A 16,549-nucleotide genomic window follows, 5' to 3' on the forward strand; every position below is an offset into this window, starting at 1 on the left:
TCTTTCTTGTTTTTTTTAAATTGTGGAGAAAAGAGTTCCCCCCCCCCCCCCCCCCCCGCTCCCCGAAACTCCCTATTTCATTTGTGGCACAGTTAGTCTGATGCTTCATTCTTGGGAAACATTACCTCACAGTTCTCTAAAATGTTCACTTGCTTGTTTTATCTACCTTCTAGTTGCACGTCATTGAATCATTGTAGGCAGTGACTGGCAGTCTGGGCACCTCTTTAGTACTGCTGGGCTGTTAGTGGAAGCACAGCTCTCTTGTGAAGTACCATTAATATTGCTTCTGACTTGATGTATTTCTTCAGCAGTGTTTGTGACAAAGGAAAACTACCCATCTTTTTTTCCAAGAGCAGCTGCACTGATTTTTTTCTTAAGTGGGAACTATATAGAGATTTATTATAACATGTATAGAGTGCAATATTTATGGTGATGATTTAAAACATTATAACCTAGAATTTTAATGAGGTGCTGTCTAGTGGAATGGCAGTATTGCATGAGCCTGGCTGCCATTACACAACAATCCATGGCTGAAGAGCTGAGTTGCAAACTATTTGATATGCCCACTGCAGATTTTACAGTAAAACAACCATCACCTGTGCCCATGTAGGGGGAGAAAGAGGGATCTGAGGAGCAAAGCTGGCCAAAAAGAGGAAAACAAAACCTGTTTCATAAAGTATATTTGTATATTAGAGTTAGTGTTTTACCCCCTACTCTTCCTATTTTCTTTTATTACTTCTGTTTATTATTTTTCTAATAGAAGAACATATTCTTCAGGAAAAAATATGATGTTGCTGCTGCAATAGCAATAAGCAGTAAAAGGCAATACAGTAGCAGAGCTGGCTGAGTTTTGGGGCCACATGGATTGCCTGAAACACACCCTGTCATGACTTATTGTTGTGTAACTGGCCTCTGAATCTGTTAGAAAGTAGAAATGTATACATCCTATATGGCTACAGCATAAGCTCTCTTACAGCAAGTAGTATTTTGCAGCAGTGGGCTAACATAGTTCTTGACATGGGTATTGTTGACCTCCTAGGAAGGTCAGCAATATAAAATGACTTTTATATAAACAAATTCAGCCAGGCACAGACAGGATTTTATTTTAATAGCTTATGTAACAGGACTTAGAATAAGTAAGAGATCATAATCAAAATGTTCTTTTTCTTTAGATTCAGTGGAGTCATACAAAATATTAAATTGCCAAGTTAAATTGAATTATGAAAATAGGAAAAATAACATGGACTCTTTTTTCATTCAAAGGAAAACTTATCCATTCTATGGTAGCCCACCTAGATGCAGTCACAAGTTTAGCTGTTGATCCAAATGGCTTGTATTTGATGTCTGGCAGTAAGTATCTCACATGTCAATTTCTTCCTTTTATCATGATAGCTTTGATGTTCAGTTCAATTACAAAAAAAAATTTCCCCCTCTCTGTAGGTCATGACTGTTCTATTCGCTTATGGAATCTCGAAAGCAAGACCTGCATTCAAGAATTTACTGCTCATCGTAAAAAATTTGATGAGTCCATTCATGATGTGGCATTCCACCCATCCAAATGTTATATTGCCAGTGCAGGAGCTGATGCCCTAGCTAAGGTCTTTGTATGACATAGTGCTTATCCTCCAGCGCTAGCTTGTATATATCTAACCAGCTGCACAATAGAGAAGAAAGGGGGCAAAAATGCCCTACAATTCAGAGAATGTTTGTAATGGTCTAGTTTCTGCAGGGTGCTCTTTTTTTCTAAATTAAGGTATGTTCCAGTTTCTGAGAGCTCAGCTGGTGCTTTGAGCTTGGAAACTCTCTGTTTCAAATACTCCACAAAAGAACGCTTTTATTTCTGAGGGTGTGAATATTTTCATCCAGGCAGGTCTTGGGTGAAACTCAGTCTATATATTCTCTGTTAATACCGTAGGTTACTGTGGAGGGATGGGCAAGTAAGTAGTAATAGTCTGATAGCTGCACAGAGTAGAAGTGGGGCGGGGGGGGCAGAGGGAGGCAAGGGAGGAAGGAAATCCCAGTGTAGTTCTCATTGAGGTCTATACCACATAATGCATCTTGAAAAAATGACCTTTCAGGTTCCCTTTGAAGTACCACAAGAACTTCACTTGTTCATCCCTTCAGCATTAGAGACTAGGTAAAGTTTAGAGAGAATAGCAGATAATTAATCTCAGCCACTGGGCTGCTAGCATAAGGTAAATCTGGTTTAAAAGAAAATTACTAACTTTTAAAAATATTAATGCAGTAATGTTTTGTTAAATCTATTGTTATACATACAGTGGATATTTAGTTTGCAGAAAATTTATACAATTTATTTTTTGAAAGAAAGTGTTAGCAAGTGGCTAGAAGCTTAGCCCTTAGACTAGTCGCGTTTAATGAGACAGACTAAAACAGTCTGTATATACTGTAATAGTGAATTAACTTATTCAGATTTATAATACTACTTGTTGTTGGAGGTCAGGCACAAGAAATATTCTCATTTTGTTGGGGTTTTTTGCCCATGTTTCAAATCCTTGGTCCCTTTTTTGTTCCTTGTCATGTGCAAGAAATAACAACCTCCCCTAGCAATCTCTAGTACAGTTTAATAAATAAGCGTTTATCATTTCCCTTCCTGATAACTTGCCACTCTGGGCATTTAAGTATGACTGAAATTTATTACTTCATCTTAAGGATAAAGCATTATATGTAGTGTTCCGCCTGAGCCTGTCTTGTAGGTTAATACAATGGGGTGCCCTTACCAAGTACTTGCCTTTTTGAAAGATTCTACTATTTCTAGAAGTACTCCCTAACTTGGAAACCTGTGGAGTTTTTTTTAACATGCCCACTGTACTGGTCATGTTGTGCCAGTGATCTTTAAAGTATGATTATTGAATGAAAAAATGATTCCATATAAAAGGGCACCTTTTATACTCAACAGATTTTCTCCCTAGATGTATCCAGAGCTTCCTGTAGACTTGAGTGACAGAAGTAAATTTTTTTAACCAGTTTTACCGTTTATTCCTTCAAAGTCTCAGAGCTGAGAGAGCCAAGTGGGTTCTGTTCTACTGAGCATCATCAGTGAGATTTCTTGTTACTAGTCTATCAATTCTGTGAAGGCAGGCATAGCCCTCAAGTGGCACAGAAGGCAAAATGTGTGCTGTATATTCTGTATTGCTGGTGTTGATACAAGAAAAAAAAGAACCCTTAAATTGAAGGTTGAATTTGTAAGACTGGAAGTTAGTTAATAAATCTTTCATCTTTTAAACTGACACAATTAAAATAGGAATCATTGAAAGAGACAAAGAAACTATTCCATTTTTAGAGAGACTTTTCAACGTGAAACCACAGTCTGCCCAAGTCCCAGAATTTAGATTAACCTCATTGCTTTATGTAGGGTTGACGTAGGCTATTTGGGTTTGCAGGATATTATATTTTATTGCAAAAATACCTGGGGATACCTTTCACTTCTCAGAATACTCAGACATTTGTTTGTGACAGTGTTGTACAATATTTCCATTAAATAAATTTAGAATTTTTAGCACTAAACAGATGACAATGACAATGGTAACTCAGATAATTTAGTTTTTATAATATGTTTTGATTATGGTGAAAAGGGGAAAAGCTGGCTGAAAACTGAGCATTCAATTTTGTGAAAATTCTTCTGTGTACTTGACTCTTGTTTTTTTGTGTCATTATTTTATTTCTTTTTGAAAAGAAAATTACAAAAATTTATTTGAAAAATTCTAAAAGTTATGTATATTATATATGTGTATATATATATTGTAAACATGTATTAAATGTGTCTAGTAAGAGAAGACTACTTTGGATGCATTTTAATGTTTTAGTATTAAGAGTTCTCTTGAGTTTGTGTATAAAAAGGATAATGGTATGACTACGAAATGAATGTTGTGCTGTTTGCTTACACAATATAATATGTAGTTAAAGTTGTTTAAAATGCTGTACATAATTGGCCAGCATGCTTGTTTTTAAAGACTGTTGTTCTGATTACAATTGGAATGTAAGAAATGGCTGTTAAAATGTGAATTGAAAGATGTTCCATTCTCACTATTGAGCTGTTGCTCAAACTGAAATGAATCTTGAAAAGCTGGCAATAGCTAGAGGATGAGGTGCCTTTTAAAAAAACAAAACAAAAAAAAAACAAATGTAGCCTTACAAAGAGGTTGTGAAGTATATATTTTTGTGCTGGTCTAACTGATGTCAGTGTCTCTTTGCTGTACTTGCTCAAGTACTTGTAGACTTGCAGGGTACTGTGCATGAGCCTGTCAGCTCTTCTGAACACCATCGTAGAAGTTAAGGATGGAAAAGATTTCTTGGGTTTAGTCATCTGCTTACCAAAGTGGGGTTATAACCGTGTGTGTTTTTAGTAATGTTTTGACCAGTGAGGTTTTACATATGTCCTGCATTATTAGGCTTTTATGAATTCCCTTGGAAGGTTCCCAGTGCTCAAAACAGCAGATACCCATAGACTCTTAAGATATTGCTTCCTTAGTTGTCTTTTAGCCAAGCTACGATAGCTTTTTCCTTCTTCTGTCACATGCAAAATCTCTCCAGCGTTTGATCATTTTTATAATTCTTGATGCTGTTTCAGGTGGGAGGAGGGAAGGAAGGGATGTTGCATAATTTTGTGTCCGGCCATGACCATAGCATTCCAGGTGTGAGAGCTAGAGCCAGTACCGGAAGAGGATCTGTTAACTTTCCTTTTTTCTTTGTGGTTCTTTTGCTTAGGCAGATTAAAACAGTTGGCCTTCTTGCCAATGTAGCCAGTCTGATTTACCACTTGCTGTCTACGTTCAGCGTTGCTGCCTCCTAGGTTTCTTTTTCTTTTTCCATGTATGTTTCACAGTTCCCCCCTCAATGGATCCACCTTCAGAGTTTTGATATCAATCTAACGTTGTTGTTTTTATTTTGATGCATGTTTATAGTCCTTCTGGGCCACTTAATATTTTTCTCTGTACCCTAATATGTGCAGCTTTTCTCAATTAAATACAGTTGATAAAATTAATGTTCTAGAAGATCTAATGTGAATATTGGACCCAAAACTTATCCTTGTGCTCAAAATTTGCATACAGGTTGTTATATTACTTTTTACCATTACTTTGTTTGATTCAAGTGGCACTTTTTTTTAAGGTTAATTCTTAGAAATTCCATGGATAATAATGTGTGCTACTGATTTTAGTAAAGTCCAATTGAAAAGAAAAAAATTTAGTTCTTTTACCAAGTGTAAATGATCCATTAGGTTTAAACGTTATCCTACTTCACTTCCAGTTTACAAGGGTAACTCATGTGCTTTTCTGTGTGTTTGATTTGCCTAAAAATCCTTTCTTTCACAAAATGTGATTGGACTCATTTGACATATACCCTGAATTTAAATATTGTGGAAAATCTTCCATTCACTTCTAAAGTACCAGAATCCATTTTATGTTTTGTGCCAGAGACAAACCTCTGTGACACACCAAGTAAAATCCTAAATAGTATTAAAAATATCTCTAGTCTTTTTATAGTAAAAAGCTGCCTTTGATTTTATTTTTAGATAAAAATGGGGAGTTTAATTTAATAAGAATACACATTAGGAAGAACTCTTCTAAATTTTAATTCCCCTTACTGTAGCTGTCCTTAGGGTACAGTGTGTGACAATATTTTAGTCACAAGAAAAGTATTCCCTAGCATAATATATTTGACTCTAAGCATGTAATGTTCAGTATTGAGCTTTGCAGTCAAACCATAAGCCTGATTTTCAGGGCTGTAAATTCCAAATAAATAGAAACTTGTCTTTTTCAATTAAAAAAAAAAAAAAAAAAAAGTAATTCCACACTACCTTTACTATTACCAGTGTATGGTCAGCATGTTTTTTCATACTTTTTCCACAATTCTCAGGAGTTTTTGCCACCGGGGAAAAAGCAGGAATTTAGTAGGAATCAGGAATTTGCATAAATTGTGTATTTATTATACAGTAATTATGTCATTTTTTGATAGGGATGCTGGATCACAGGTGAGTTTTAGCTCATCCCAAAGAAAAACAAAAAATTCCTAATTGGCATAAACATCATTTTGCACACTTCTTTTCATGCACTTTCAAAAAAGTGTTTTTGGAAATAATGCCAGTCAGTGCTTGGTGATGTGTTTTGGACGCCTGTTTGAAGGGTTTGCTGATACATTTTGTTTTGCCGCAACAAGTAAATCCCAGGACGTCAAATTTTCAAACTTCTTGTGGCCACTATTAGACTGGAAGATGGGGCATTGCTTAGGTGCCTAAATACAAATTTTTAGGGAGAGATTTGAAAATGGTCCCAGAATAGTGTGTGAATATTGACCCTAAATGAACATGGCAATGCCCTTGTTGGACTCTGATGTCCAAGGGTCAAGATTTGAACTGGACGCTAGTAAGCAATGTGGCATTATTGGAGAAGATGCTTTCTAAATGTACCTTTTTGTTTCAAGGCATATTGCTGATGGTCATTTGGGTTGACCCGACATAATTGACCAAATTATTCATTGGACTATGATAACAGAGAAGATTAGATCAAGAGGTGAAATTTTAGCATTGACTTGCATGTGTGTCACTTATTTCGGTTAGGTGGAATTATGAAGGCTTGAAGCCAATTCCAAATTTGACCTGAAGACACTGGAAACGATAGCTAGAAAGAACTTGTTAATGTTAGAACTTTATGAGATTCTCTGTGATTCAATTACCCATATTTTATGATGCTCCCTGCTTTAAATTCCAAAATTATCAAAGTAAAATTATATTTGTTCATATTTGAAACTATACCATTAAACAGAGGTAGCAAGAAATCTATGTATGTTTGTAATTTAAATTTTAAAAATAGAATTTGATATTTTTTTTCTATGTTGGAAAACCCAATGCTATGGTGGCTGACGCACCTTAGACACTTCAGCAGGACCGTTTATGCTTTCAGTCTAACGCATATAAAACTTTTCAGGATCAAATCAGGCCTTAAACTTTTGTTTTGTTAGAATTGGATCTTAATCTGAAGGAGGCAGTACAAGGCAGGCTTTCAGCCATCGTTCTGAATTTCCATTGTTTTCTGCATTTTTATCAAAATCTGTGTTACATAAAAGATTATGGTATTTTCCATTTATTTCCCATTCCATAAAAATATATGCAGAGTCAAACACGTAAGGCTAGCTTTAAAATATAGCTGGCCTTTTTCCTAGTGCAGCTCATGTGTAATATACAAATATTTTACTTGTTTTACTATGTTTCTATTTCATGAGATGTGAATGAGAATTCCAGGTAATTTCATTAATCAATGACAGACATTGTATATATTCCAGTTTTTTGATATGTGATGTGAAATTGTTCATTAAAATTATGAAAATAAGGAATTTATGGAAATAACTGTAAAAGCAGTCACCTATCTATAATGCAGCATTTAAAAATGCATTCTAAAACTTGGGGGTGCTAATTAGAAAATAAATTAGACCACAACTACCAAAAATGGAGAAATTGAATGATGAAATGAAAACGCCCACATGCATATACACTGTACCAACTATGGAAAGTATATGTGGCATGGCTAGTTCACTTTCTCAAACCTGTAGACATGGTAAACTTGAGAGTTTATAGCTCTTATAGCTCCCTGTGTTGATTTTCAGGGAATAGCTTTGTAATGAGACTTCTGAAAACCTGTTAATAGATTTAGTCTTGCAGAGGAGCACTATTAGTGATTAAAAAATCACCTGCAATCTCCTAGTCTTAACCCTTAACTAGTAAGCTAATATTCAGCGGGTGTGTCTACATATGTAATTTATTTGAAGCAATACACTCCAGAGCAGTTTGAGCTGGAGTAAATTACTCCTGGGCACAGCATCCACACGTGCACCCAGGACAGCTTCAATTTGAGCCAGGGCAGAGCAGGTTATGCCATGGCCACTTCTTCCCTGCTCTGCCCTGGGCTCTGAGTGGTGGCACTGGGGATGAAGGGGCTGGTTGAGGCATGAGGATGCTGAAAGTGTGGAGTCATGTGGCTTGGTGGCAGGGAGGAGTCTGCCGGCTGGGCTGACCAAGCACAGTTTACACCTATGGCCAGCATCTACACATGCATTTAATTGCAATTAATTACTCTGTCATAAGATAGTACTGTCCCCAACCATCCCCGACAGTACTATCTTATGGCAGTGTTAATTACTTTACTGCAGCCTAACTAACTGTGACATATGTAGACAGTGACATTTTACTCGGCAACTGATAAGTCTACTCTGCAGAAAAGCGCATGTGTAGATGCAGCCAGTGATATTGACTGATTGTGGAAAGGGAGCAAACAACATTTTACCATCAGGCTACATGTGGGAACTAGAAAAATAGTTGCTAGAGTAGAGCAACATTTTGAAGGGTGATCTTATGTGAAATAGATCAAAGAAGTGAAATTTAGGATGGTATAAGGGAAAAAACAGGACATGAGTCAGCTCTCTAGTCCTTGTGTAATAGTCCGTACTCAGACAGCTACTCCTGTTTCACCAGTGGGACTGTTCCTGTGAAATCAATCCCTCTGTTTGCCTACGATGACTTTCCCCTGTTAACTAACATATCTATTGTCCTGAGTATTCACCTTTCTGTATTCTTGGGTTAGCCTCTCCTCCCCTTTATAAAATACATGTTCATGGACCGATAACATCTCTTCAATGTCACATGTCCTGTTTTGAAGGTTGAATTGCGTTGGACAATAATGGCAGCCTGATTTTGTTTGGTCGGTCTGTCTGGAACTTATGAAATACTATACCATGTAAGACCTCACTTTGAGCATCTTATTTCAGTTGCAGTGATGCAAATGATGTAAATTGGGTTTATGTAGCTCATGATTAATATAGCTATTTGGTAGAAGAGATGTAGATCTCTAACTGAGCTAGTGTGTGTGTTTTGGTTTTAAAACTAGTTTGCCTTTGTCTCCACTGCCAAGCCATGTACTGCCCAGTAAGAACAGGGTAATGTGTGTGTTGTTTTTTTGTTTGTTTGTTTGTTTTTTAATATGTTCAGTGCCCTATGTTGACAAGGCCTAAAAGTCCTGTTTGCTTTCATTCAGTTTGAATCACAGGCTCCCAAAATTACTTGCACTCTGTTTTGAAAAGGCTGTGGTCCTAGCACCAAAGTATTAAGTTGGAAAGCTAAGAGGTACACTGCTGGATTTATACTTTTCTAGAACGGACAGGAGAATTTTTGCCAAACCAAATACCTTCATTACTTTCATGGATTACTTATGAAAAGCAGCCAAAAATATTGTATAAGTGATAACTGATGGACTTTTGGCTATCTTATCATTTTTTTTTCTTTATTGTAACTATGATTTAAATTATGGCAATTGAATGTAGCTTGTTTTCAGATTGACTCCCAGAATTGTTGTTTTGGGCATTTACTAGAAAAGCAAGCACATTTCAGAGGCCATCGCATTTGCGCTAATAGTCTGGGGCAACTTTCATTTGAAAATGCAAAATGAGCATGTTGGCAAATAATACCTTGTAGCTTTGGAGCCCAAGTAAACTGAAAAGGAGTCCTATATTATATTCAATGGCTTCCTTAAAACTGGCATCTAAGCAAGTTGTAGGAGATAGACGGCATAATATAGCCATTGTTCATGTGGTACCATATTTTTTATTAACCACTGGTGAAATCCAGACTGTTGTCAGCATATACAGCACCCACAATGCATTTTATGTAAGTACATTCACTTGACTTTGAGAGAGATTGTCAGATTAAAAAAACTTTGACATATATTTCTTTGCCTATGGAACTAATGATTCTCATAACTTAAAAAACAAGCAATTTTAAGAATGTTATTTGCTTGTAAATATGAATGTAGCAGCATCTTATTTTGATTCCTTTTTAGTTAAGTTCAAGACAAACACTTCCTCACAGTGCCCTTTTAGGTTATTGTTGGTAAACATAATATACAGGCCACCAAAACCACACTTTGTGATGAAATTTGGGTCACTTCCCCCAACAAATATATTAGAAATAAATGGGTACCTATCATCAAGAGTGACATGCTAACTCATCCCTGAAAACAAAGGGAATTTAGGTTGAGCTCACATGAATTTGTGTATTTTATGTTGTAACCAGTTTTGAATGACTACTTTTGAAAGTGTCCGACTTCAAGTGTTTTGCAAAGTAACGGCTCAGGTGGAAAATACCTGCTTACTGAGTAATATTGCCTGCTTGCCAGTTTGTGTCTGTGGTTCAGTATGAGATTGTTGTAAAAATTTTCTAAGCATAGTAATTTGATTGCGTTACATGCTACTGTTTCACAAAAGTTAATGTTATTTTAAGTCTCACATTCCTTTCTTTTCTTTTTAAATAAATGCAAAGGAACTATTTCTCCCAGGAACAAGACTGATGCAGATGTTTTAATTTCAGGAAGGTTCGTTTGTATTCATAAAGTTGGGTTGGGAAAGCTAATGACTCGTTTTAATCTTTAAACTGTTGAGAAGTTTTTTATCATGTAGTAAATTCGAAATCATTGTTAGAATGAAAGTATTCTATTATCAGGGTAAAAATTTAATATTTGTTTAGTAATTCAGTATTTATGAATATTAGATTTAGATGTATAAAACTGCAAAGTTAGAAAATTGGGCTAATGGTCATTTAAAGAAATGCTGATATTCTTTTGGGGCTCTTCTGAATTTTCCCCTTTTATGAATTGCAGTGAAACTGCTGTTTGTGGAACTTCTTGGGTAGATTGTATTTAAAGTCACATTCACTTGCCTGATAAGCCAAATAAATATTTTGTCATTAAAATTTATATAAAACTGCGTATATTAGTGTGTAATTTTAAAATGAGACAACACTGAGGTAACCATGCAGGTACTTACATTGCTCTGGCAGTAGTGAAGTGGAATCTCTGTATACTGTACCCACATTCTGTGCTGAGCAAAATCACTTGGACTTCCAGAATTAAACAGTGGTTTTTAAGAGCAGCTTTATTTAATGTTACAGCAGCAAGTAAATTTCATTTGTATCATATAATTATGTAAATTGGGTGCTAATAAATACTATTTTTCAACGTTTGGTACTGTGTCTATAATTCTGCTTTATTACTTTAAAAAAACATGCAGGTATGTTGTCGTCAATGAGCAAGACTGGAGGGCCACACTGGAAGAGCAAGTACATGTATAGGTTTAGTCTACAATGGCATGTGCTGCTTTAAAGGAAAATGGAGATTACATTTTCCTTTCCTGGCCAGCATATAATCAACCTTAATATTTATGCTTAATACTTTGTGTACATTCTTCCCTTGCTATGTGCTTTCTTACATATATTCCATCTTAATACCTGTGGCATCTTGCATTATACTGTGTAGTTTTTATTCACACTTTGCCCACTGTATTCAATGGAAATTACGCAAATATGCATTCAAGCACAGTAAGTTGCCTTTGTGGGACACATGCCATGGATGGTGGGCACATCTAAACGAGCATGAATGTGGCTTTTCTAATGCACATTAAATTTAGAACCTCAAATGTGAGATACTAAATTAATGCACATTAGGTTGCATGTTAGCATAATATGAATTTTTAGGTGATACTTTAATGCGCAGTAGAATAGGTGACTGCACATTAAAGCGCATGTGTAAATGTGCCCAGTAATTGCAACAAACAATGCATTTGACCTTGCCATCTCTAACAAACATAGCAGCTTGTCTGAAGCTAGAAAAGATGATAGAGAATGACAGACAGTAGTCATAGGGCGTGTCTACATGTCACCCTATGACTCTGTAGCGACATACTAGAGATGTACAACATGCTACAGCAATGTAGCTATCATGTGAGTCTACGTGTGACCAGCAGCTACTTCACTGTAGCAGTATGCTCCCCAATTTTAACGCATGCTTCAATGAAGTAGCAGATAAAACTAACCATGCACCATGCCAGAACCCTAAAACTAACAGTTCCAAAAGCAAGTACTAGAGCACAGTGCAGTAACAATGTTGCCATAGGGTGATGTGTAGACACACCCATGCTGCTGTTGTAGACTGCTAGAAAAAGAAGTGGGCAGTTCTCTGTTAGCTGTGCTTCACAACTGTCTGTGAAGTGTATAATTTTTATGTTCAGTAAAGTCTATCTTCTGAAGGTATTGTGTATGTTTCCTTTGAGGATAAGGATTGGGTGGTCAGAGATGGAATGGTGATATAGAAAAATGGTTTTCTCTGGTGACAAGGTGTTTCTGTTAATCTTTTGTTAGGTGCAACATTCTGTTAGACTCATTCTGTAGCATAATGGGCGCATCTACATATACACTTTACTGTGGAGTAGGCTAAATAGCTCTGCAGTAAAGCATCACTGGCACATGTGCACTTGTGTTAGGGTGCAGTAAATTAACTCAGCTGTAAGATAGTACTGTTAGGGACAGTATTATGGTGGAGCAAGTAACCACTGAAATGCACATGTAGACGGTGACGGGCTGGCTGGGGCGTGAGGGTGCTAAAATGTAGGGGCTGCCTGTTGCCTAGTCCGCACTAGCACCCTTGTGCCCCAACCAGTTCCTCTGACACCTGATGCCACTGTCCAGAGCCTAGGGCTGACTTCCCATGCGCCCTGCCAGCTCGAGGCTCCTCTGCCCCAACTCAAATTGCTACTATCCCAAGCACACGTGCAGACGTTGCACCTGGGAGCAGTTTATTCTGACTCAAAGTGCTCCAGAGCTTATTTCTTTGCATTAATTGCACATGTAGATGCACCCAATACTACTTTGGTTTCATCTACTTTAGTTACTGTGAAGCTGTCTGGCAGGACCCATGCTATATTGGGATGGGCCTCAGTAGGTTTTCATGGTTTTGTGGTGGAGGTGTTGATCATGTTGGCAATAGAAGTATCAACAGTTTTTGTATTTGGCGTTCTGGAAAGATCTGATTCTGTTTGTGTGTTGGTTTGCAGGGAGGGTGTTTTTAATGACCGTGGTGCAGTCTGGGGTGCAGATGTTAGAACACTGGGTGTGGGGACTGGGGAAAATGGCGGTCATCTCACTTAACATACGACTTCATGGAAGACGCTCAAAACAATGGTGCATAAAGACAGAACAGGAACCGACATAAAACTGGAAACCATTAATTTGTTATTGAGTCCATCCAGCTTTCCCTGTGCTTAGAGCTGGTTGTCTCTGTTCTGTGGGTGAGAGAACAGGTCCTGTTACCATTCCCCACCCTCCTCATCCCCTGTCTTGGAGGAGCATGGGAATTATCAGCTCAGAACAAAAGCAAGTCCTGCCCAATATCCTTTTTCCAATGGTGATCTGCTATTGGACCGTGCAAAGAAAAGTGTAAAATATTTAGTAATAACTTGTCCACACAGGCAAGTTTCTCTTAAATGTTCTGAAGAGTTAGCTTATGAACTGACCTTGAAGTTTATACCACTTATAAGCTGCTAAAATGAGGATGGTCTTACCGGCAATAATGGCCAAACCTAATGGTGCACCAAACATTTTATTCTCTTCAAATATTACGAAATAAAAGGTATGGAAATTAACAAAAAATCCTCTTGAGACCTCTTGGATGATAAAAATTAACCCTGAGTTTTATTAGAACTCAGAAATGTGAACATACATTCGTACCTAAGTGACCTGTCAAAGAAAGTTAGTCCTCTACAGTCTGGAAGTTTTAAGAATGGAGATGAGAATAGTTGACTCATTCTGTTCAGAAATGAGATAATGCTCATAGGTCTTTTAATAGCTTTTCTCTGCCTACCAGTAACAGTGAACTTGTTCTTGCAGAGAGAGTGCATCATATAGTTTAAGATAATACACAACATGAAATCTGCTTTTCCTATCCAAGATGTCAAGATAACATTTCTGAATTCTTTTTTCTTCAGTTTAGATTGGCCAATAGATTGTCTGAATGTGGTGACCCATGTATTAGTGGTGTCAAGAAGGAGTGGTCTAACTTATTTCAAAGCCTTCTCTAAATATAAAGAATATGCAGTAGGAGCTGAAGCTGGAAAGGGGAAAAAGGACAAAATAATTGGCCTGCCTGTCAGGAGAATAAGAGTAGCAGGAGTTCAAAGAAGCCTCTTCTATGGATTCCTGAAATGAAACATGGAGGAGAACCTGGGGAGCTGGAAAGCCTCCATCTTGAAGTCATGCAGTCAGTTATGGCAACTGCACTCACACAAAACAGCAGGTGCAGCTTGACAGCAGCCAGGGAGCAAGTGGTGCCTGCTAGTCAAAGAGGGAACCTCTGACCAACCAGTGGGACTTGCAGTTGAAGAACAGCTCCCTAGTCGCATTTGGACCCATGCAGAATAACCATTGAAAATCATACAAAACCCAAAAGAGGTCATGAAAACTTGGACCCCAGGCTACCCAAAGTAGATGATGCATCAGTTGTTCTCAACCTGGCACACAACAGAGATCTCTTCCCTCTACCTGATATCCCTGTGCCAGGTATGTAGCTTTTCACTGTAATGAGGGGCATCCTGCAGGGCCAACTTCAGTGCAGCAGTCTGTTCTCTGTGTTGTCTGAGCTGTAAGTGGTGTCATTAACATGAGCGCAGGCCTGCAGGCTTTGTGGCTAAATCAGCCTTCCAGTCTAGACCCAGCATGACACCCACCACACTTTCTGGTCTCAAAATTAAAACATGTTGTCCAGTTAGTGTCATTCTCAGGGATTCTTTACCTGGACTGAAGGATGTCAACCAATTCTACTTGATCCCTTCTTGGAAGTGGTGGCTTTTTAAATAAGGTTTCCTTGTTTGAATTCTGCTCTGTAGCGTTTCTATCAAGTGTTCTCTCAAGTCCAGGAAAGAGGACAGATATCAGGTAAGCATAACTGGACTTGACACCTCTGTGTAGTATGTATGAAGAGTGTACTCTCTTCTTAGAACAAAGCACATATGCCTCGAGGACTTGCAGCAGTGGGGTTTATAGCTAGGCCTCACGTGTCTGTGTACAGTTAGTAAAATTCAGTTTGGGATCTGCTTGTTATCCATGTCGTTTCTAAATATTCTGGAAAATCCTGTGAATGGCTGCTCTGGGAATTGTTCCAGCCTTTAACATCTACTCTGAGTCGACTCAGAAAGCAAACGTGACATCACTTCTACATGCATAAGGGATGTTTTCTATTACAAGGAAGAGCTGTGCAGCTCATGGCTCAGGAAGTTCTCCCTTCAGTTCAGCTTGTTTTTTTGGAGCTGAAAGATGAGCTAAATCCACAAAACATAGTTAACATTTTGACAGTTAGGTCTAAAATTACAAACATCCAAAGCCACTTTCCACTACAGCTCATTATTTAGAACACTGACCCACAATGTGGAGTTCAAACCCACTTTTGTCCTCTCCCGGAAGGGTGTCCATATTACCAGTCTCCAGGCTATTCTGCATTGCAGGCACTTTCCTCCTCCTCCTCCTCCTGCACTGCTCTGCATGAAATCATGTTCACTAGGCAAGAGTGTAAGTCAAAGTATCCCACCTTTGTGTAAGACATCCCTTTCCCCCCCTTCTCCCTTTTCCCATTCCCACTTTTGTGATGACCGAGTATCCTGGTTTCTCTGTTTAAAAATCCCAAGTTCTCCTGATTTTTTTTTTTTTTTTTTAAGCCCCCCAAGATCCACATTTTTCTGTGATTAAAGTGAAACACCACTATATGTGTATGTATCAGTTGAACACAATGTTTTATTGATACATTTACTATTTTAAAGCAATTTGGAAGCCTACCACTGCCTCAGTCATAATAAAATACGTTCTATATAGCTATATATTTTGGTGTTTGATTTGGGTGGGTTTTTTCATAGGAAATTAGAACTCCCTCTGCCCCACTTCACTCACTAAGATGTGGGTCCAGCTGCAGCTCTCCTCCCTGCTGCTTTGTGGTGCTAAACAGCCCTAAAATGCAAGTGCCCTGTCTCTGTCCATGCCAGTGCCTCCCCCACCCCCCCCAGCCCTGCTGGTGCCTCTCACTCCCAATCTGCTGCCTCCAGGCCCCCAGTGTGTGGGGAACAGGGTGTGCAGACACAAGTGACATGTTGGCTGATAGGGGGGTGGGGAGGGGAGACAAGTGCCACCGCAGATTTCTGCTCCCACAGTGGGGTGCAGGCAGTGCTGCAGTCTGACCAGACCAGCTCTGGCAGGAGCCATCTCCGAGCCCAGCAGGACCTGGCATGGGAGGGAGCAGTATACCACCATGGCTGCCAAGGTGAGGTGCCTCCTGCCTGCCCAGCAGCAGTGGGAGCACAACTCTGCACTACTATCACACCTCACCATGGCAGCGTGGTGCTCCTTCCTGCACTAGGTCCTACCCGCTGTGCTGCAGAGCTGGTTTGGTCAGGCTCCAGCCCTGCACCCCTGTAGTACAGAAATCTGGGGGGCACGTCCCCCCCCATGTGTTGCCTGTGCCCTCTGCCTCCCAGTGTTGCCTGTGGGTACTGCCTCCACCCATAGACTCGCCTGTTGGGAGCTGCGGAAGCTGCTGTCCTCCGCACTGCCTGGCTGCCGCACGTGTGCTTCTGCCTGGCTGTGGCACCTTTGCAGTGTCCTGCTCCCCCGCAGCCTGAAGCAGCTGGAACTTTAGAGGAGAAAATCCATGTTTTTCTGTGGCAAAGAGGAAACCGG

General features: G+C 38.8%; 1 protein-coding gene across 3 annotated transcripts in view; it reads left to right on the top strand.

The window, feature by feature from the left end:
- The window catches only part of STRN (striatin), an 89,309-nt gene extending 82,115 nt beyond the window's left edge, over window positions 1-7,194 (top strand). For all 3 annotated transcript variants that reach the window (XM_019527185.1, XM_019527186.1, XM_019527187.1), the window contains 2 exons: window positions 1,264-1,350; window positions 1,441-7,194. In XM_019527185.1, coding sequence (XP_019382730.1) covers window positions 1,264-1,350; window positions 1,441-1,610 — 257 coding nt within the window. In that variant the 3' untranslated portion in view covers window positions 1,611-7,194. The remainder of the gene's footprint in view (window positions 1-1,263; window positions 1,351-1,440) is intronic.
- Window positions 7,195-16,549: the final 9,355 nt, after the last annotated feature.

This window comes from Gavialis gangeticus, unplaced genomic scaffold (assembly GCF_001723915.1).
Source record: "Gavialis gangeticus isolate Ggan-Ray unplaced genomic scaffold, GavGan_comp1, whole genome shotgun sequence".
In the NCBI taxonomy this organism is placed as follows: domain Eukaryota; kingdom Metazoa; phylum Chordata; order Crocodylia; family Gavialidae; genus Gavialis; species Gavialis gangeticus.